The following is a 23,008-nucleotide window of genomic DNA, read 5'->3' on the forward strand; positions in this document are numbered from 1 at the left end:
ATGCCTTGTCATATATTAGGTGCAACCTCTGCCAACTCCGGGTCAGATTTATGAAGACTGGCATTAGTTTCTTTAAAGAGGGTCGGTGTCACGTCTCTAGACATGCCCATTTTAGTATTATAACCATTCTGGATCATCTTGCCTTGTGCTGTTCCTCTAGAAATTGATGACTATACAGACAGTAACCAGTTAGCGGGGTGTCCCTGCACACTGACACTGTCCAATTAGGGCTGACTGTTTAGAGAGACACCCCGCCTGAAAAAGGGGAAAGGTAACACCCAATTGTCAATTATTGCATACATTTCCAGGAGGAATAACAGAGAAACGGCACAACACGAAGGTCTAAGAAAACTTCATGGGGAATAGAAGTATTTATTGACACAGACATGCCCGGATCGGAGACAGGTTCTCCTTAAAAGCTCAGACTTCACTTAGGGTACATTAGACCGTACATTAGAGGCAATCTAGTAAAGACACAATGAGAACATGACGGGAACAAGTACCTAGTGCTTGTATCATAAAAGATGTATAACAATGTAGTTAAAGTGGTAAGATTATACCGCAGATCCCGTAATCGCCATCTGTCATCGCTACCTGCCCAGTCACTACACGCCCTACAATAGCTTTACAACCAGTAACCCGTGTACCTACTGCAAGGGAAATTAATACTCCGCATTGTGAAACCAGAGAGAATGGGGAAATTAACCAAAGGATTAACCAACTTCCTGCCAAAATTCAATCTCTCACTTCTAAACAAAGGAACAAAATAAGTAAGAGGTTTGGCTGGAACTTTACATATACTGGAAAAAATTTAATAAATAAAAATATATATTTTACATACATAAAATTTAGGAGGGAGGTGGGAAGAGGCTTATTGGTATTTACACGTAAACAGTTCCCAGGTTCTTTATCTTTATGTCTAAGTTCAGTGATTTCTGTAGGATGACATGAACCCATGTGAAAGATTCATTCCATTCTCCAGAGTGTTAAATAAGGTCATGCTCTTGTACACATAAATCTGTCTCCGTTTCCTTGATTTAAAATGCCCTCTTAAAATAAAAATATCACCAATGACATGAAAATTTTGATTTTAAGAGGGAATTTTAAATCAAGGAAACAGAGACTGATTTATGAGTACAAGAGCATGACCTTATTTAACACTCTGGAGAATGGAATGAATCTTTCACATGGGTTCATGTCATCCTACAGAAATCACTGAACTTAGTAATAAAGATAAGAACCTGGGAACTGTTTACGTGTATATACCAATAAGCCTCTTTCCCCCTCCCTCCTAAATTTTATACATTTTTTTGCATTACCATATATTCTAAAAAAAATAAATAAAATAAAATTGCTGAGAATTGGCTCAGTTGTGTGAATATAGCCTAAATGGGCAACCTGCACTGGATTAAATTCTGGTTGGCTTGGATGAACTAAAGCTTCTGGTAAAATGCTGACTATCGGGATAACAGGGGGGTTAGAGGACCTGCCATCTATTAGGTAATTAGCCTCCCATTCATTTCAAAGGATCTTCTCAGATGGAATCTGCCTAAAGAATGAGCACAATGCTTATTTTATGAGAAAAAAAAAAATCAGCTAGTGTCTCCAATAGAAATGAATGAGAGGCAGATTTTGGGCGGTATTTAAGGTGGATTCCGCCTAAAATTCAGCATCAAATCCCTACCTGTGCACTTTGTGTATACATTTCTGTCACCATCCCATTCAGACCAATGGAGTTTCTATGAGGCTGATATATTGTGGCTTGCGTACCAGAAAACGGTTGTGCAAACCATTGGAAAGTTGCAGAATTTTGTGCAAAAATTGTGACCTTTAGCGTTATCAGTCCCACATGCCACTTTCCCACCCACATGGTGTGGTGATGGATAGGCCATCAGCCCCATCAAATTGATCATCATTTCCACCAGTTTTCTGCCAAAAACTAAACCTGCAAAGAACTAACGTAGATTTCCGTTTAGGTGAATGGATCGTAGAGGATGTGCCTAGGTTAAGATGAAGCGTGCACCTCTTTAAGATGGCTGTCTAGCCTTGACCTCAGTTAAAATGGCAAATTCAGCTCTGCTACATCTAGAGGAAACAACAGCCGCCAGATACATGACAGTAGCAGTGTTATTTGCTGACGACAACAAGGCTGCAGCCTGGATGCCATACATATGTAGCCCACAGCTAGAAGGACAGTGCCAGTCGCTCCCCCAAGTTCGGCTGCAGTCCTATAGCTCTGTATACAAGAGGTGGATTTTAAGAGTGTGTAAATATAGGAAGTGTCGGGACTAGCCTGTTAGTTTAGCCTTATTGCTACAAACTCTACCCCCTCCCCGCACAGCGGCACATTGCAGGAATTGTAAGCACGACTTCTCACCACAATGGAGGATTATTGTGGCAGGAGCGGGTGTATACACCTCCTTGTATACATAGCAGCACAATGATCCACACTGAATGCCACATCTGTATACAGGGACAGGCGTGAAAGCCTTATTACTGTATGTTTATAGGAACTCACAATGTAACCCCTCACCCAGCTCACCCGTCATCTTACAGCAACAAGGTTTACAAGGGAGATTCTGATATTGGGGCCTCTTCTATTCCCCAAAATGACTGTACCCCCAGCAGGCCCCCTGCCTTCACCGACATCAATGCAATGCTGTTACAGAGGACTTGTCACCGCTCCAGACATGTCTGGTTTAGTAAACACACATAGTTTGTATTTCCCATTAAATAACAATTCTGGAGTTTCTTTGCTCTAAATTGTGGTGGCCGTCAGTTTCTTCTCACATTTCCAGGAAGATTAATAAAGGGCACAATGCAAAATTACAAGTAAAGCTGCAACTTCATGAGGAATACGAGGATTTAGGCTAGGGCTACTTGGCAACTTTGACCATAACTCCTCTCTTGCAAACCAATGACTGAGGTGTTGCTTTACTAAGTGAATGGAGTTGCACTGTGACCCAGAAGGTGCTGCGACTACAACTTCTAGTTCGAGCACTGCTAAAAATATTTGCAACTGGAAGTCGGGGTCGCAATTCGACTGTAGTCACTTACATTAGTGAAGTAGTCGCAGGGTAATACACTGATCCTTTGTTACAATCTAAGTCAATGTGTAAAAGCCTAACCTTATCGAAATGAACAGGTCATAAGAGGTGAATATAAAATTAGGGCCCTCCGTTTTGTGGTTATTCGCCTCCTCTCTGCACCAGTACTCCCATACATTGGTGATCACAAATGTAGAATTCCTATTGCTATGCAGGACTGGGTTGGGACCCTACTACAGCATCCAATAACATAGAGGGCAACTTACATGTTTTCTAGGGTCCCCTATAAATGCTCCCTAGTGCCGACAGTGGGCACCAAGCGTTTATGAAGGGGGTTAGGTCTGTAGATTACGTGAACACTCTAGGATCATAACAAAACTTGGTTCCTTCCTTCCGGCAGCGCATACTTGCTCAGCGATTTCTATGCACGTATCAAGATCTGGCAAACCCTTCCAGTACATTAAACTGCAGTGATGAAGAAGCGGGTACAGGTTACACAGCACTCCAGCGAGGGCACAGGCGACAACAATGGGGAGACATAACAGCTATATCAAACAACTGGGAACTACAGGAATGCTATAAAATACCACCAAGCGTCACAGTTATACTAGTATATAGGCTCAAATCTGCAGAGTATGTACAGTCCAGAAATACTTACATAGGCCAATCCCGTGCTGCAAGAGGGAAACATGGAAAGGATGAACCAAAGAGAATTATTCAATGTATCAATGACGTGATAGAGAGAAGCTTCTGCTAGTTCTGGCTGTTTTCAGCCTCGGGGATTGCCTCTATTCCTACTGCATCACTGCCATCCCAGAAGGACGCACAAAGGCGGCCACATTTGTATGCAAAACCTGTGCTCAAAGTTTCTTGCAGAGCTCCTGTGACCTCTGCACTGCTTGCTCCTAATTCACCAAGGTCAAGGAAAAGGTCAGAGGTTCATAGTAGCTGTGACACTCTGAAAGCAACTGGGCACATAGGCTTTACTACCATGCCTGCTTTCATTAGGGTAACACAACTGCCAAGGACAGGAAGCACTTCACCGGGCGTACAAATATCTACATAGTAGGACTGCGCCCTGTACAGTCAGAATATATGTGTCGCTGAACTTTCTGCACATGCCACGATGGATGGCCCATTCTATAAAACTAGACTACACTCTACTAAGTCGATAGGAATGCTGGGCTTCGCCAATTTGGCCGTGGCAAGAGTATCTTAAAACTTTTCACCGATGAGAGTTTGCTACAGAGCATCCAGGCCACCAACACTACATTATTTTATTTTTTAAGGAATTTTAGGAAGCATAAAGTATGTGATCGGTGGGGAGCTGACCAATGATCAGGGGGACGGGGTTCTTCATCACCTATATGATTAGAGCATCAGCTCCATGCATCCCTATGGCACTGCCAAAGATAGCCCCAACACAGTACTCAGCAGAAATATAGGACCATTGCTTCAGGTTAACTTTAAAGGGCTTTTAAAAAGGAACAAGTGGTGGGGGTCCAACTGTTGGGACCTCACTGATCAAAAGAACAGGGTTCTGCCCCCCTGCCTAATATGAATGGGCCAACCATGCACACATTCACTCTATTCATCTCTATGGGGCCATTCTCCATTCATTCAGGGGAACACGAGACCCCCATTCTTGTGATCGGTAGGAGTCCCATCACTCGGCCCACCACCGATCAGACACTTATCCTGTGGACAGATAAGAAGTTTAGAACTTGGTCCAACCCCTATAAGGTATCAGAAAAAGCAAGAGGTATCCTTTTGGAGTCCAGATACTTCCTCTGCATGGTCCCAGTCACTGACAGCAAATAAATCTCAAAAAACGACAAGGAAATAAACCCCGAAGTAGAATAGAAAGTTGCAGAACTTTACAGTGACTCAGCTTTATTACTCAAGGCCAAAAACAAGTGAAATCATTTCCCTACAAATCACCTTACACACTATGGACGATCCCACTATACAGGCATGAAATAGTTTTTAGAAGAATGCTTGTTTGGCTAACAGCGATGCCTTTTGACTACAAATGACACATGCATGCTCAGTTTGACCAAGCATGCATGCCTTTTGTACTGCTAGAGGGGAAAAAGATGCCGCCAGAGACCTCTTGTAATGAATCTTTCCAAGTCAAGAAAATCCAACATTGAATGCTTATCTACTCACACCATTGAGGGAGAATCCTGAAGCCCCCTCCCAATAGCAGATGATAATTTCACCATCTAATAGTAAAACTGTCAAAGATTAGTTCCCACATGTTACACGGGATATTAGTATAGTGAGCGTCCAGTCCAATCCTCACATTCTCTGTAATTGGTCACTGCGTATCACAGTCTACGGTACCCTAATGAGTTAAAAAAAAAAGTGATCAACCTTCCAAACCGAAAACTGCTGGCACTGGTGCGGCATCCTGTATATAAGCCGTATGAATGTCACCTCATTGTTATTTGTGAAAGACAAAACGCTCAACTGCAGTCCACCGCTGCCCAGCGCAGCAGCCCATATTGTTGGCTAAGCACGCCTGTAAAGCTGGGGCTAGAGGTTTTTTGTGTTGTAGAGACAGACTCACCGCCATGAAATTCAGCTGACTTCCAAGTTTCCCCTAGGATTTTTCATGATAATCATAAAAACGATCACCTGTATCTGACGCCAATATAGTCTGCAGCATGTCACTGCGACGTAATGGATAGTATAGGGATGCTATACTTTATACAGCTCATGTAGCTGACCATAGGGGTAAGGGTAGTGAGGGGGGCATGTTACCCTGAGCATACTCCCTCCATAAAGACAAGCCTATACCCATAGACATTGCTCGTCCAAAACCGCCAACAGGGACCAAAGTGTCATTACGTCTCTGAGTACAATAGTGTAGTAAAAGTGTCACTTATTTATTTAATAGGGGACCCATCACCCCTTTCACATGTCTGTTTTAACCAAAACTCATTTCCCATGAAATAATTCTGGAGCAACGTTTGTTATAACTCTATATCGTGCCATTCCTCCACAAAACTTAATGAATGGACCGCTACCTGGGTGTTACAGTTCTTTTTGTCAAATGGGTGTGTCCTTGCAGAGTGTAGCAATGCCAGACTGTCCAGGGACATGTTGCTCAAATAGTAACACTCAGTTTATTAATGAATTTCTAGGAGGAACAACAGAGGAACGGCAAAATGTGGAGTTCGAAAATAGGATTCCTCAGAGTGGCTATCTTGAGAAGAATACAAGATAGTCAGATGTGGGGAGGGTCCAAAAGAGCCCAAAAAGAGCAATAATAATAATAATAATAATAATAATAATAATAATAGGTATCTAAAAATGTATAGGTTACAATCAATACACCAAGCAAGAAACGTTCCCAACTTACATCAGGGAAGTTGAAAGGGGGCACCAAGTCTGCCAAAGGGTTGTGGATGCCCAGTGAATGGCACAGCTGGCATACAGCAATGGGGCTATAGGTTAAAACTTTGGGAACAATCTGCTCTCCATGGGTTCTGCTCATGTTTACATGGCTTTCTTCTCTCTTACAGAGGAGCCGTCACGTCTTCTGACTTTAGTAAACTCTTCCCATACAATAACGATACTTAGGACTCTACAATGCACCGTCCCTCTGTTATTCCTACTAGAAACCCACAAACAATTGGGTGTTACCTCTGAGGGATGTGTCCCTGCACATGGACAACGTCCAATCACAACTGACAGTGCCCGGCCATGTAGGCATAGGAAATGGTAACACCCAGATGTCAGTCTATTTATAAATATTCAGGAGGAATAACAGAGGAACGGTACAACAGTAATAGGAAAAGATTTAGCAAATGGGTGAGACAGTACAAGTATTAATAAAACAGAGGAGGTGACCGATCCCCTTTGACTAGGATAACTGTGAGTATCTGAGATAGGGGTGACGACTGCGGACAGCGCTGCAGATGATGTCGGCGCTATATACATAATAAGATGTGCGAATAAAAGCCTACAAATGCTGCCATTAACCCTCTCCCGCCTGTCCCCACCACATCCAGGCTGCATTTATTTACAGCCAGTCTCCGCTCTCTGCATGGGCAACCGATTTCCCTTGAAAAAGAACATTTTGTGCTTGGCCAAAGTGTGTTGCTATCAGATGACTGTGCAGGCAGATAATACTGCCATATACACCATTCTGCTCCGGGCACAGGAATTTCACAAGATTATAGCTTATGCAAACCTTGGAAGAATGCGGTAATGGAGACATAATGTGAGCGGGTACTTACAGCTGCTGCTCCAGGACTTCAGCAGAGACTTTATGCTAATCTCGAAGAAGACAGAGTCCTGTAGGCTTAGCATGATGCCTGGTGTGGTGGCCCCACTGGCCCGGGCTTGTGGTCTCTTCAGGCGGGGTGTCACACTGCTGGCCTCCCGTGTCGCCGCTTCATTACATGCAGGCTCCCAGTGACGCACGGCTGTGGGAAATCTGCTGCTCAATGCAGGACTGGGGTAGAGGAGGGGGAGATCCGAGATGGAGAGGGGAAAAAAAGCCTCAAGTTTTCTGCCGGGATGATCTCAAGGACATTCTCACCTTTTCTGCAGTGGGAACATCCTGGGGGTGCGGAGAACTTGTTAGTAAACAGACGGAGGCTTAGGGCTCTTGTATTCCGTTAGAAGAGAACTAGTAGAAGCGGTGTGATGTGTATGATGTGTGTGTGCCGGTGTGTGGTGTGTGCTTGTATGTAGTGTGTGTGCTGCTGCCTCCCCCTCCCCGTGCCCTGCACACCCTGCCAGTGAGCGCGGACTCCCGGCTGTGACGGTGCAGCACACAGGCCTGTGTCACTGCCGGCTAATGGACGGGGAGGAGGCTGAGGGAATAACGCCGGGGCTCAGCTAAGTGCTGAAGAGCTCTGATGTCTCCTTAATTGGTGTAAGCACTCAGGAGGAGGAGAGGAATGGGTTAATGTCATTCTGACCACTCCATGTATCTGCAGCCTTGTCATAGGACAGGTGTGCTGGGACTTATAGTTCAACAATACCTAGACAATGCTATGACTTATAGGCTCATAGTATAGGTATCTTATAAAGCACATAAAGGGGTGACCAATGGAGCAGAGACTTCTATAGACTAGCGGTTGTACTACTCAAAAAAGCGTAATACAGCTCAAAAAAAAGAACGTACCAATCATCGCTTATTCTGCACCGCTGTATTGGCACAGACCGATGAAGAATATATTTACAGTCAGTAATGGGATGGTTCCTAAAGCATATACTCGAATATAAGCCAAATTTTTCAGCACAGATTTTGTGCTGAAAAAGCCCCCCTCGGCATATACTCGAGTCAAACGAAAGAATTTTATTTTATTTTTTTTTTCTTTGGGGGGGGGGAGGCTATGACCAGCCGCAATAGTAATGTATAGAATCTCCCATAAAATAGTGAGTGAAAAAAAGCTTTAAAAAAATATAATACAAAAATAGAGTAAATAAAAGTTGTAAATCCCTCCTTTCCCTAGAATACATATAAAAGTAGAAAATGACTGTGACACACAAACACATTAGGTATCCCTGTGTCTACTGAATACAGGGTATCTGCAGGGCTCCTGTTCCGTCGGGAAGGGGTTAATAGGAGCACTGCAGATCCCCTATATTCAGCCAGGCTGAATTCCAAGTGGGGGGGGGGAACAGTCCTCAAACTCAGGGAAGGGGCAGACAGACAACCAAAAAAAACCCCTCCCCTTCCCCAGCATCTACTGCACCCAAGAACTCCGACCATTTTAATTTTTGAAATTTTCCAGTAGCTGCTGCATTTCCACACACCCCCCCCCCCCCCCCAGGCTTATACTCGAGTCAATAAGTTTTCCCAGTTTTTTGTGGTAAAATTAGGGGCCTCGGCTTATACTCGAGTATATACGGTACTTACACTGTCCGCCACTTGCCCCTATAACACAGGATGATAAACTGTGGATAAACAATCATTTTATTTATTCTGCCAAAAACAAGCAATCATTGGGCGACCACCGGCACTAGTAGACAGGACGATTGTCGGGAAGGAGTGCTTGTAGGGGTGTTCATTCCCAATAATTGACTTGTCATGTCTTATAGGGCCTTAATACTGGCCATATACAGGAGATTGCTGTCAGTCTAACAATCATTTGGACAACAGCTACTTCGCCTGTCCCCCGCATACACCTGCATACTCGGCTCATACAAGTGCATGTGTACTGAATGGGAAGAGGAAAGCGGCTAGACAGCCCTACCAGCCGCTTATCTCTACAAAGGGTTTGGGTTACTGAAAGTCAGTGAGGAGGCCCCCTATAAAACATTAGATGGTCCTCTGGGCCTCCTGAAACCAGTGGGTTCAGCCAAGAATCAAATAAAAGACCCTGCCTATCTGTCATACAGTAGGTCTCCAGTCGTCATGCTGCCTATAAAATATCACAATAACCAGTGACCCATAAACAAAGCAACAGACTAGTACGGTAAGTAGGGACATATGGCCCATACATGCAGCGTGACTGCAGGACATACAACAATCAGGCCTAGTGATCTACAGCAACAAAGACACAAATTGCAGTCAATGACCCAATTTACAGCCCGAGGCAAAAGCAAGGTGTGCACTCTGTGCATCTATTAATGGCCTCTCTATAGGTAGCTGGGGGTTATCCAGTTTCTGTCAATGATGGCCTATATTTAGGATCAATATTATACCTATGGGGGATCCCTGCAGGTCAGCAGTACCAAGACAACATGGCTCCTGGAGTTATTTACTGCTCACTCGCTGTACAAGCTGTGGTGGAAGATTTTTTACTGCAGAACTGCCCCATTAAAGCCTATGGATCCTGGGATACAAACAATGCTGATCTGCAGGGGTCCAGGGTGTGAGACCCTGCAGATCAAATAGTGGTGACTTATCCTAAGGATGGGCCATCGATTTCAGTGGGTTCGACTGACCATAATGTGTATGGGGTTCTCCTGATTTACTCCAATATCACGTCAGGGACATAGGGATGGAGCACATAAAATTTCAAGGAATCTAGCAATAGTTTTCTCCCAGTTTGGTACACGTATACTCAGCCGAGCATGCATATATTTGGGAGAGCAATCGTGACACACGGCTATGTAAAGCGTATGACCAACAAGGTGCAGTAAAGATAGAAAACGATTTTCTAATATAAATTCTAAAGACAAAACCAACTTTACACCCAAATCAAATAAACAGTCCCCGTGTCCAACACAGGTCATGTAAGTTCAGCATATCTTAGCGCCATTTTTTTTACAGTCCTTAAATCTGTCATCCTCCATAGTAAATAGTGACAATGCCTGGAATCCAACAATAGATAAAGGCAGCGGCGTCCATGTGACAGGAAGTAATCGAGCCGTTATGTCACCACCCCTGACTAGGGAAAATGACATGTAGGCCAAAGTCAGCAAATGGAGACGTGTGATAACAGACCCCTGTGCAACCCTGGAAAGAGAGGAGCCATTTCCTTATATACCAAGCTCCATGAACAGATATTGTACCACAAACGTGTCCGCAGCCCATAGTATAAATAGCAGTGTGTGGCCAGTCCGTGCAGACATGTACACTATAAGGCACTGTACACACCGGGGAGATTTAGGAAACCCCCTCCCCTTTCCCAGCATCTACTGCACCAAAAAACTCTGACCATTTTAATTTTTGAAATTTCCCAGTAGCTGCTGCATTTCCCCCCTTGGCTTATACTCGAGTCAATAAGTTTTCCCAGTTTTTTGTGGTAAAATTAGGGGCCTCGGCTTATATTCGGGTCGGCTTATACTAGAGTATATACGGTATCCCAAAAACAACGTCTCGGTAGCAAATCAAATACCTCATGAAAAAAGAACAAAGCTGAAATCTTTTGACAAATCTCCGTTGACTTCTGTTTTCATTCATTTTATTCCTACACCACAAAAAACATACCGAAAAGTTCTTTAGCTTCATATAAAATTGACCCCGGTATCTGAGCAGCCAACAAGGGGACGAAAACTACACGGACGCGTATCTTGAGGTTTGGAATTGACTACTATAGTAAACTTTTATTTATTTCTTCAGCTATGGATAGCACAGGTGAAGAGAACAAACATTACAATATACTTTACAGAGGAAAAGTGTATATAAGTAGTGCCAGTTTACAATGAAGTCTATGGAGAGGGGAAGGTGAGGAGGAGAAGAAGGAGATACAGCATTAAGTAAATCAATCTAGTCAGAAAAAGGTTGGATACTAATTCCCGATAACCCAGATGTGTTGTGGAGGAAATTGTCTCCGTATAGTGCAGGTATCTCTCCTCTTCCTTCCCCCACCCCTCTCCATAGACTTCTAGTGTACAGATTTGATCTGTCGCAGGACGTGACAAATATGGGAAGACATTAGGGCTCCTTGGGGACCATACAATCACTTCCAGGATTCCTCCTCCTCCATTGATGGGATTTGGATTTTTCTTTTCTCCATTAATCGATAAAAATAAAATTAACCCTTTATTTCCAAACGCATTTTTACCTTGCAGCATTTTTTCGCAACCTCGTTGTATACCCTCTTCTATGTTTAGGTTTTCTGCTGCAGTTTTGGAAGCCAAAACTTGAAGTGAGTTATAAATAGAGAAGTGCCATCTGTCCTTCATAGGTTCACAACCGTCTCGGTGCACACCTGGTTTTTGGTTTCAAAAACAGCATCAATAAAACCTGCATGTGTGACCTTGCCCTAGCCTGCAAAATCACCCCCAATATCAATCAATTACCAAATTTTTACTATGAAGTCAAGCCTGGCCATGTCGTTTTTGGCAATCTGCTATGTAGGTCCACACCCTAAGGGTAAGTTTACACAGAGTTTTGTGGCCCGGAACCGAAAAAAAGACCTGACCAGCCCCCATTGATTTCAATAGGAGCCGTCTTTTTGGTCAGGATTTTGAGGCGGATACGGCCTGGGACTCTTTCATATGCCATCAGAGGTATGGACCTATGTAGGTGTAAATAAATCAATGCAGTAATCCTCCACCAGTCCTTACAGTACTATACACAGCAAATATCAGTCCCGTCCAGCAAGAAAAAGGTCCAAAATACTGAAAATCCAACAATAATCCAGAAGTTTACAAATTATGATAAAGAATAGGATTAATGTACCCCATTACCGTATACTTATTACCTCGCTCTGGACAACATGATCAGATCTGACAACAGCCATCTGACATCCCCATGTGTAACAGCAACTTGTCAGGGGTTTTTGGGACACTGAACCCCGGGCCGGTCATTATGTAGCAGAGGTTTAGTGACCCAATTCTGTCCATGTTTGTCTACCTTCTGATTAGCCTTTAATGGTCACCAACAGATGGTTCTGCGGTGCTCAAGGTGCATGCGTGGGCCTCCAAGGAACTTGACTTCACTGTCCATGTACTCAACACTAGATGCCCTGACCTCGGCCTCACTGGAGAAGTGTGCGTGTGTCAGATAAGAACAGAGGACTTATGTTTTAGTAGCTATAAATGGCTACAAACTTGGTATATTAACATATGTAGTTGGTTTCGTGTCTCAAAACTTGTGGACAGGTTCCCTTTAAAATCAATAAACGCTATATTTCCGTATATACTCGAGTATAAGCCGAATTTTTCAGCACAGTTTTTGTGCTGAAAAAGCCCCCCTCGGCTTATACTCGAGTCAGCAAAAAAATTTATTTGGTTTTTAGGGGTAGGGGGGCTATGACCAGCCACAATATCAATGTATAGAATCTCCCCTCCCCAGCACCTACTGCACCCAAAAACTCAGACCATTTTAATTTTTGAAATTTTCCAGTAGCTGCTGCATTTCCCCCCCTCGGCTTATACTCGAGTCAATAAGTTTTCCCAGTTTTTTGTGGTAAAATTAGGGGCCTCAGCTTATATTCGGGTCGGCTTATACTCGAGTATATATGGTAAATTAAACAGCATACATTACACTGTAGTCTCCAGTCATGACACAAAGCTACCCAATACCCGGCTTGATTTAAGCAAAAAAAAAACAAGTATCTCCCATTGTATCACAAGAGAATTCCTGGCACGTCTTGAGGACGCGCAGCACGAATAACACATTCTTAATCATTACGGCAGCAACTGGTTGAACGCCGAGACATATATTAGAATGATTTCAGGAGCTTGAGCTGAACGCCATGATGCCGACGCTTCATTAGCAGCTGCTGTCAGCCAACTGGCCACTACTACAAGGAGCCTTGTTCTCCTGCAGATACGACCAGACACAAGAGTGTCAAAGGGCAGAAAAGAACAAAAAACTTTTTTAAATCCATTCAGAGCATTAGCCGGGGTACAACATCTACAGATAGTGTGACAATAGGGAGGTACATAAATGGGAACAAGCCCCATGTGCTCATATTAGAGTTGTGGAGTCAGTAGGCCAAACTACCGACTACGACTACGCTAAGCAAAGCTTGACTCTTCCGCACAGATTGAATTTTTATGAAAAATATAAACTATACATGTAATTAATTATACAATATCAATCATTGTATAATATAATTACCAATAAAGAATCATTTTAGAAGCAGACACTATTGTGGGAGTCGGATAGTGTCGAAATAGAAGTAGCAGAGAATTGGTAAGACAATTGTACGACAAAAAAATCCCCAAAAATACAACAACTTGCATGCTAGACAACACCCTTCACCACAACAGGTTTCCGTTAAAGGGGTGTCTCACCTTGATAACCGCTGCTGAAAATGAGAACGGCGCGGGATTAACGCAGGATGGCGATCCATCTCCTCTACAGAGAAAAACGGTCGCCTAAACTATAATCTATTCCGAAAAAAGATATACAATGGAAAAATTACAATTTTTTTTTAAAAAAAGCAGCATCTGCTTACTCGTCAGGCCCTTCAGCTCTATAATAATATTTACACAAATGAGTAATAGAAGGCAATTATAATAGTATAACAATTAGTCAACACGAAGAGGAAACAAAACTGACAAACGGGCTAGAAAAAGGAGACAAAATTCTTACCGAAATCATAAGATTCAGTCATTCCACCCCCACCCCCAGTTTTGTCCTAAAATACAAACCAGTCAGACATTTGCAAAATCCTATTATTTTTTTTTTCCAGAAGGTGACTCTCCTAATTCACTTGTAAGGGACTTCTGAGAACAGGACATCAGGCAGCTTTCGGGTATTTTCTCAAGACAAGTACAAGCACATGATGTGAGCCAAATACCCGTGGCCTTCTCTTATTTTACCGCAGTACCAATTGGTGCCCCGCTCTCTACATAGATGCAGGTCCCAGAGGTAGGAATACAGTCTAAGGACGTTTTACGTGGGACAAACATTGGTTAAAGGGATTCTACCATTAAAACCTCTTTTTTTGTGGATAAGACGTCGGAATAGCCTTTAGAAAGGCTATTCATCTCTTACCTTTAGATGTGATCTCCGCCGCGCCGTTCCTTAGAAATACCGGTTTTTACCAGTATGTAAATTAGTTCTCTGGCAGCGATGGGGGCGGGCCCACTGTTGCTCGAGAACACGATCCTGCGACACCTCCATCTTCGGCTGGATCCTCCCCTTCTCTGCCGTCTTCCTCCGACGCCTGCGCAGTTGGCTCTACCAGTGAGACACCAGCAGAGCCGAGTGCGAATGCCGGCCGGCGGCCATTTTTGGGAAGTCGCTACTGCATTGAACTACAAGAGCAAGAGCGGCCTCCCAAAAATGGCCGCTGGCCGGCATGCGCAGTCATCTTTACTAGTGTCTCACTGGCAGAGCCAACTGCGCAGGCATTGAAGGTGACGCAGGAGAAAGACGACAGGGAAAGGGAGGATCCAGCCAAAGATAGAGGCGTCGCAGGATCGTGTTCTCGAGCTGCAGTGGGGATGCCCCCCATCGCATTTTCAGTGCTGGGGCCCGCCCCCATCGCTGCAAGAGAACTAATTTGCATACCAGTAAAAACCAGTATTTCTAAGGAACGGCGCAGGGGAGATCACATCTAAAGGTAAGAGACAAATAGCCTTTCTAAAGGCTATTCCGACGTCTTATCCACAAAAAAAGAGGTTGGCTAACGTAAAGAAGGAGGTTATTCCCCTCTTCCCATTATAACAAATCGCTGGGCATGCATGTTTATAGTGAAGTCGAGGGAAATAGCTGGTGATAAAACAAGCATGCTATGGAGATGGTTGGCCAAAGCACTGACTGACTAAAAGTGGGAGAATCGGTAATAAAAAATAAGTAACAGTGGGTGACCTGAAAGAGACAGATAATGGAGTCATTCATTGATATGGTGGTGAGGTGGAGAACCTAATAGATGTCACCTAAACCTCAAATAGGAGAAATAATACAGTTAATAAAACTCAAAACCATCAGTCCCATGAGGTCCATGACTAACCAGAAGAACATTTTGTTTTTGACTTGGCATCACCTCATGCAATGTAAGATTTTTTTCGCGCGAGCCTTTAGATCTGTAAATCCACTTCTACACACGTTGCATAAAAGACAGATCAACATCAAGGTTGTAGTAAAATCCAATCTGAAAATCTCTTGGGTTTTTCCTAGCGCCTGAAAACCGAGAGATGTTCCATCAGAAGGAGAGAAGTCATGTCCTCGTGGTCTGGAGGGAATCCGAAATACCCTAATGGACACGGCAAACCGTTCAAAAACCTCAGGAATACTGAAACGCTCAGCAGTATAGGCAGGATAAAAATACGTCAGCCACAGGAAAGTGCATTACATGCTAAGAATATTCAGATGTTCCTCTGGTGGCCTTCAGAGATAGACGGCTTATGCAAGAACATCTATTCTGTAGGCAGCGCACAAATGAATATAATCACCACTTAACCATGACTAGCGCAATACCACCGTACAAGCACGTAATGCAACAGAAGGATTTCTCGCACTACGTTACCGCATACTCGAATTGCATTGAAAATGTTCCAATTGCTACGACACAGCTCAGTCTGAAAACAGCAAAAAGTGGGAGTCATTAAAAAACGTTATTGTTCTAAATTACCCCATGCCTTGCCACAATAGGCCAAAAATAACCTTCACCCATGAATTGGTATCGACACCTTCCATCCATCCTCATCAGCTATCTTACTATGTATGGTTACATTTGTGAAGGTTCTCAGAATTGGACATCAGTCATGACTACGAGGATAGACAATTTTTGTCAGACTACTTGCTGGTCAGCCCCACCCCAAAAGTAAAATGGCAGGGAATATTAGAATATTATAGGGGTCCTTCAAAGATAAACCATGAATAACGAGGGAAAACACTCTCTTTTTCGGCATGGCAGATCTGTTTTGAGCAGACTAAAGTCTGCCATTGACCAACCCCGAGCTACCATATACCTGACTGTTGGATGATATGGTTAATCTAATGTACCGTATATACTCGAGTATAAGCCGACCTGAGTATAAGCCGAGGCCCCTAATTTTACCACAAAAAACTGGGAAAACTTATTGACTCGAGTATAAGCCGAGGGGGGGAAATGCAGCAGCTACTGGAAAATTTCAAAAATTAAAATAGTTTTTGGGTGCAGTAGTTGCTGGGGGGGGGGGGGGGGGGTTTGGTTGTCTGTCTGCCCCTTCCCTGAGCTTGAGGACTGGGTTTCCCCCCCCCCCCCCCCACTTGGAATTCAGCCTGGCTGATTATAGGGTATGTGCAGTGCTACTATTAACCCCTTCCCGACGGAACAGGAGCACTGCAAATCCCCTATATTCAGTAGACACAGGGATACCTAATGTGTTTGTGTGTCACAGTCATTTTCTACTTTTATATGTATCCTAGGGAAAGGAGGGATTTACAACTTTTATTTACTTTATTTATTTTATTTAATTTTTTTTTAAGCTTCTTTTTTTTTTTTCACTATTCTATGGGAGATTCTATACATTACTATTGCTGCTGGTCATAGACCTCCCTCCCCAAAAAAAAAAAAATATATATTTTTTTTTTTATTGCTTGACTCGAGTATAAGCCGAGGAGGGCTTTTTTCAGTACAAAAACTGTGCTGAAAAATTCGGCTTATACTCGAGTATATACACGGTATATGACTGGCTTTAGACATAATAGGTGATTCTCACGTACATGCTATAGTAACTACAGGAAGTATAAAGCCATTTCCATCTGCACATACAGTAACACATTGATTGTTATTCATCATTGGAGATTTCCATCAAGGTCACGTTTAGCAGATACTTTGCTTGTTGACCTTTTTACTCCTTTATGTGATACATTAGGGAATTTCAGTATTGTGTTGCCCTCCATTAAGAGCATCTGTCTTCACTCTAAGAGACCCATGCCAGTGGCTGCCCCAGTGGCAGTGCCCACTCCCTGCCAAGAACTTCTGTCCAGGTCTCTGCCAGAAAGCATATAGTATTATGGTGTCGTTGATGCAGGTACATGACTCTGTTCAGACACTCTTTTGAGCCACTGTGACCTGTTTTGGTATAAAGTGTAATGGCTTAAGATTTTAGGGTTCCGATATGAAATGGGCCTATCCTACTTTGGCATCTGTGAATATCCATCAGGTCTCGGCCTAATTTAATTCTCTTTGAAAACATACTTTAGCTGCTCCGACTACATGCCGACAGATGAAGTCTTGTCATTTTTGTAGAAATGTTAATGGTTATTCCAAAGTAAACCACAAATGTTCTCTCTTTTTGCTTGACAAAAAGTAGATTCTTTTAGAAATGAATAGCATGGTGATCATGGTGATACCGCCATTATGTGTTGAAGCTGCTGTTATAATTTTTTTAATGGACTTTCAATAAAAGCAAAGTTTTTAACAAAGGAAGTGCTAGACCGCATCATTTTAGGATTCCTTTGACTATGTAAACCGGATTGTGACTGTGCTAACCACTGAGCCACCGTGTGGCCACCCAGATTGCTCCTTATTGTACACTCCCACAATCTTAAAGACTAGAGATGAGCGAACAGTGTTCTATCGAACACATGTTCGATCGGATATCAGGGTGTTCGCCATGTTCGAATCGAATCGAACACCGCGTGGTAAAGTGCGCCAAAATTCGATTCCCCTCCCACCTTCCCTGGCGCCTTTTTTGCACCAATAACAGCGCAGGGGAGGTGGGACAGGAACTACGACACTGGGGGCATTGAAAAAAATTGGAAAAAGTCATTGGCTGCCGAAATCAGGTGACCTCCATTTTAGACGAATAGTGGATTTCAAATCCGGGTCATATGAGAATGTGAACTTTGTGACTATGAGACAGGGATAGCTGTACAGGCAGGGATAGCTAGGGATAACCTTTATTTAGGGGGGAATGTTATTAAAAATAACTTTTTGGGGCTCTATCGGGTGTGTAATTGTGATTTTTGTGAGATAAACTTTTTCCCATAGGGATGCATTGGCCAGAGCTGATTGGCCGAATTCCGTACTCTGGCCAATCAGCGCTGGCCAATGCATTCTATTAGCTTGATGAAGCAGAGTGTGCACAAGGGTTCAAGCGCACCCTCGGCTCTGATGTAGCAGAGCTGAGGCTGCACAAGGGTTCAAGCGCACCCTCGGCTCTGATGTAGGAGAGCCGAGGGTGCACTTGAACCCTTGTGCACCCTCGGCTCTGCTACATCAGAGCCGAGGGTGCGCTTGAACCCTTATGCACACTCTGCTTCATCAAGCTAATAGAATGCATTGGCCAGCGCTGATTGGCCAATGCATTCTATTAGCCCGATGAAGTAGAGCTGAATGTGTGTGCTAAGCACACACATTCAGCTCTACTTCATCGGGCTAATAGAATGCATTGGCCAGCGCTGATTGGCCAGAGTACGGAATTCGGCCAATCAGCGCTGGCTCTGCTGGAGGAGGCGGAGTCTAAGATCGCTCCACACCAGTCTCCATTCAGGTCCGACCTTAGACTCCGCCTCCTCCAGCAGAGCCAGCGCTGATTGGCCGAATTCCGTACTCTGGCCAATCAGCACTGGCTAATGCATTGTATTGGCGTGATGAAGCAGTGCTGAGTGTGTGTGCTTAACACACACATTCAGCTCTACTTCATCGGGCTAATAGAATGCATTGGCCAATCAGCGCTGGCCAATGCATTCTATTAGTGTGAACTGAGTTTGCACAGGGGTTCTAGTGCACCCTCGGCTCTGCTACATCAGATTGCTACATCTGATGTAGCAGTGCCGAGTGTGCATCAGATGTGTAGTTGAGCAAAACTGACTCAGCACTGCTAAGTCTCTGCATTCGCATAGGAATGCATTGGCCAGCCTTCGGCCAATCAGCGCTGGCTCTGCCGGAGGAGGCGGAGTCTAAGGTCGGACCTGAATGGAGACTGGTGTGGAGCGATCTTAGACTCCGCCTCCTCCAGCAGAGCCAGCGCTGATTGGTCGAGTTCCGTACTCTGGCCAATCAGCACTGGCCAATGCATTTCTATGGGGAAAAGTTAGCTTGCGAAAATCGCAAACTGACAGGGATTTCCATGAAATAAAGTGACTTTTATGCCCCCAGACATGCTTCCCCTGCTGTCCCAGTGTCATTCCAGGGTGTTGGTATCATTTCCTGGGGTGTCATAGTGGACTTGGTGACCCTCCAGACACGAATTTGGGTTTCCCCCTTAACGAGTTTATGTTCCCCATAGATTATAATGGGGTTCGAAACCCATTCGAACACTCGAACAGTGAGCGGCTGTTCGAATCGAATTTCGAACCTCGAACATTTTAGTGTTCGCTCATCTCTATTAAAGACAAATGTAAAATGTGTTTCAGCCATAATACGATTATTTGCAGCGGAAAAACCGATAGACTGCCCAGCAAATCCCTGCACATATTTCAACTTTTCATGAAAACTCAAGTACCCTTTGAGGACAGAGACATGGGATCAACGCGGTTCACATCACCAATGATCACATTTTTTTCTAACATGTCTAACTCAAAGGAAAAAGACGGAAAACGAATGTAGAACACTAGACTTACAACGTGTTGCAAACTATTCAAAGTTGGACTAACCCTATAATTTATGTTCTCCTAATGGATTTCTATAAAGGAAAGATATAAAACCTCTAAACAAAACAAGACAGAAAAGTTAAGACACTTCATAAACTCGCTTTCAGCTCCTTGGCCCCCGACTCATTAATCCTGGAGCACCTTATTATAAAGATAGGCAGTTTCCTGAAAAAGCACCAAAGACTAAACTACGGGGCCATCACTTCTAAAGGCAAATATTATGACGGTGTAATATAGACAGTGAACTGTACTCAACACCGCCATAATCCCAGCGCCCGCTCCCTCGCAGCTGACATTTCATATCATCTGCCAACCTGGTCTGTAACATAGTGTAACTGAGGATAAACCCACGTGGTAAGAAGCAAGATTTCATGCCTGAAAGCTTCTGCCAAGAACAAAATTCCTCACATTGTCAAGTGTATGAAAGAATAACAAGAGCCAGAAAACGCTATTTAAAGATTGGAAGGATACATGTAAAAGCGTGGGTGCACAGACAATATTGGGATCCTTGTAAAAACCGTTTTCCCTTGGCTCTCGTACACACGTGTAAATAACTTGTTAAAATGTGTCGTGTTCCAGTTTCAGGAAATAAAGGTTAGCGAGACTTTCTTCGCACCACTCGACGGCTTTCATTAGTAACAGAAGGCAAAGATTTGTTGTCCGACTGGTGCAAAAGGTCACCGACAGACCCCAATGACTTTCATGTGATAGTAAAAATAGTTCTGGCTCTCGAAACTAGGACTGTGTAGTCGTAGGTTCTAGGGATAATCTCTCTCCTTAAAGGGATTCTACCACTAAAACGCTGTTTTTTCTGCTTTAGACGTCGGAATAGCCTTTAGAAAGGCTATTCGTCTCTTACCTTTAGACGTGATCTCCGCCGCACCGTTCCTTAGAAATACCGGGTTTTACCAGTATGCTAATGAGTTCTCTGCAGCAATGAGGGCGGGCCAAAGCGCTCAAACGGCGATGGCGATGCTGCCCGAGATCCTCCCTCCAGCGACGCCTTCTTCTTCACCTGCATCCTCCCCCTCTCTGTCGTCTTCCCTCTTCGTCAGCTCTGACGCCTGCGCAGTTGGCTCTGCCAGCGAGACACTGGTAGAGCCGACTGCGCATGCCGGCGGCCATATGTTCGAGGCCGCAAGGCAAGACTGTGAGGGCTCGTAACTTCTAGGCCTCAGGTCTTGAGCAGAGCAGACTGCACAGGCGCACAGGCCACGGGAAAATGGCCAATAACAATACTGTGCAAGCGGACATTTTCCTGTGGCTTATGCGCCTGCGCAGTCTGCCCTGCCCAAGGCCCGAGGCCTAGAAGTTACGAGCCTGTGCTGGAAGAAGACGCTGAAGATGACGCTGCGGACAAAGGAGGAGGCAGCGCTGGAGACACTTCTCTGGCAGCGCTGGGGCCCGCCCTCATTGCTGCGGAGAACTCATTAGCATACCGATAAAAACCGGTATTTCTAAGGAACGGCGCGACGGAGACCACGTCTAAAGGTAAGAGACGAATAGCCTTTCTAAAGGCTATTCCGACGTCTAAAGCAGAAAAAACAGTGTTTTAGTGGTAGAATCCCTTTAAGGAGAGATCACCTTCTCAGGCGTATGGAGTCTTACAAAAGCCTTTTTCGCTCTACTGGGGGATTATGGGAAAAATATGCAAATCTGTTTTACAATATGTAAATAGGAAAAGAGTGCCTCTGCTTGCTGCCCCCTGTAGTCGTAGTCAGGGCTAGATTTGGGTATAGGTGGAATAGGAATAAAACACAGTCTCTGACTCAAACTTCAAAGTAAAATTAGTACACATTTTTAATTATATTATTGATATTGTATAATTAATTAGATGCATAGTTGGTTGCGCATTTGCTTTGATAGGAATTCAATCACTGACTTTTTAATGAATTAGAGAGCCTTTACGGCTTCTGATATGGCTGCCAGCCATTTAGGAAGGAGCCAAGACTAGCGCTGTGGAAAAATAGGAGTAGGAATCAGAGATTTGGCCTACTGACACCACTGCCCTGGTCAAGAGCGTTTGGAAACCTTGCCAGAACTCCCAAATGGAAGATCCCAAAACAAGAGTGAACAGTCTTATTCAGCCGCCATGCCTCGAGCTTCTGTCTGGCATGGACATTGCATATGGTGAATGGTTTTACCACTGCAGTATCAACAGTATCACTCTGAGGGGTATTTCCAAAACCTTCAGCCACTCCGAAAACTTGTCTGAGCAGAAAAATAAGGGTATACTGAAGTCAAGATGTCATCTGATAGTTCTCTTTTATAAGATTACCTATATATACAGATGGAAAATGGTTCAAGAGTAGGGTTGAGCCGATCTTGACTTTTCAGGATCGATTTTGAAATCGCGTCTCCCCGCCCACACTCTCCTAAGCCACAAGCCCCGCCTTCTTCCTAGCTCTTTAACACTAACCTGGGAGAAGGGGGCAGCGAGGCGAAGATGAGCGAGAACACCGTTCACCGGAGCAGCCATCTCTGCAGGTAAGTAGCTAGTAGAGATGTTAGCTCGTCTCCCATTAGAATGAATGGACGCAGCCGGCGCGCAGGGGATTACGGCTGTGTGCCGGCTGCTTCCATTTATTCCTATGGAACCGCAGCGGAGCCTTCACACTAAGTATACACTCCGCTCAGAATGAGCGGAGCGTATACTCAGTGTGAAGGCTAACATTCTTAGCTTTTCCCACAATGCTTGGCCAGTAGTAAAGCATTGTGGGAAATAATCACCGATCTCGATCCCACCTAAAAAGATCGTGTTCAGAATTCCAATGGCGATCGTGAAATTTTCTTGATCGCCGATTGGAATCCGATCGTTTCCAAACACGATCGCTCAACCCTATTCAAGAGATGTTCCAAGTCAGTCAAGCCCAACCAATGCTACGACTAACAGCGCTATCAGTGCTCGAAAAAGTGGATATGTAGGTCACTGCGGTCAACACATTACTAAAGAATAGAGATGAGCGAACACTGTTCGGATCAGCCGATCCGAAGAGCACGCTCCCACAGAAATGAATGGATGCACCTGTGACGCTGACTTTGCCGGCGGCCGGCCGGGGTC

At 44.2% G+C, this 23,008-nt stretch overlaps 1 protein-coding gene across 8 annotated transcripts in view; it reads right to left on the minus strand.

Moving 5' to 3' along the window:
* Positions 1-23,008, minus strand: part of FRYL (FRY like transcription coactivator) — a 268,920-nt gene that overhangs the window by 165,773 nt on the left and 80,139 nt on the right. For 3 of the 8 annotated variants that reach the window (XM_075261450.1, XM_075261447.1, XM_075261446.1), the window contains exon 1: positions 7,295-7,847. The exons of the other annotated variants lie outside the window; for them this stretch is intronic. In XM_075261450.1, coding sequence (XP_075117551.1) covers positions 7,295-7,367 — 73 coding nt within the window. In that variant the 5' untranslated portion in view covers positions 7,368-7,847. Of the gene's footprint in view, positions 1-7,294; positions 7,848-23,008 lie in introns of those variants that run through there. 8 annotated transcript variants of the gene reach the window in all.

The sequence above is a fragment of the Leptodactylus fuscus genome, chromosome 1 (genome assembly GCF_031893055.1).
Source record: "Leptodactylus fuscus isolate aLepFus1 chromosome 1, aLepFus1.hap2, whole genome shotgun sequence".
Taxonomy (NCBI): domain Eukaryota; kingdom Metazoa; phylum Chordata; class Amphibia; order Anura; family Leptodactylidae; genus Leptodactylus; species Leptodactylus fuscus.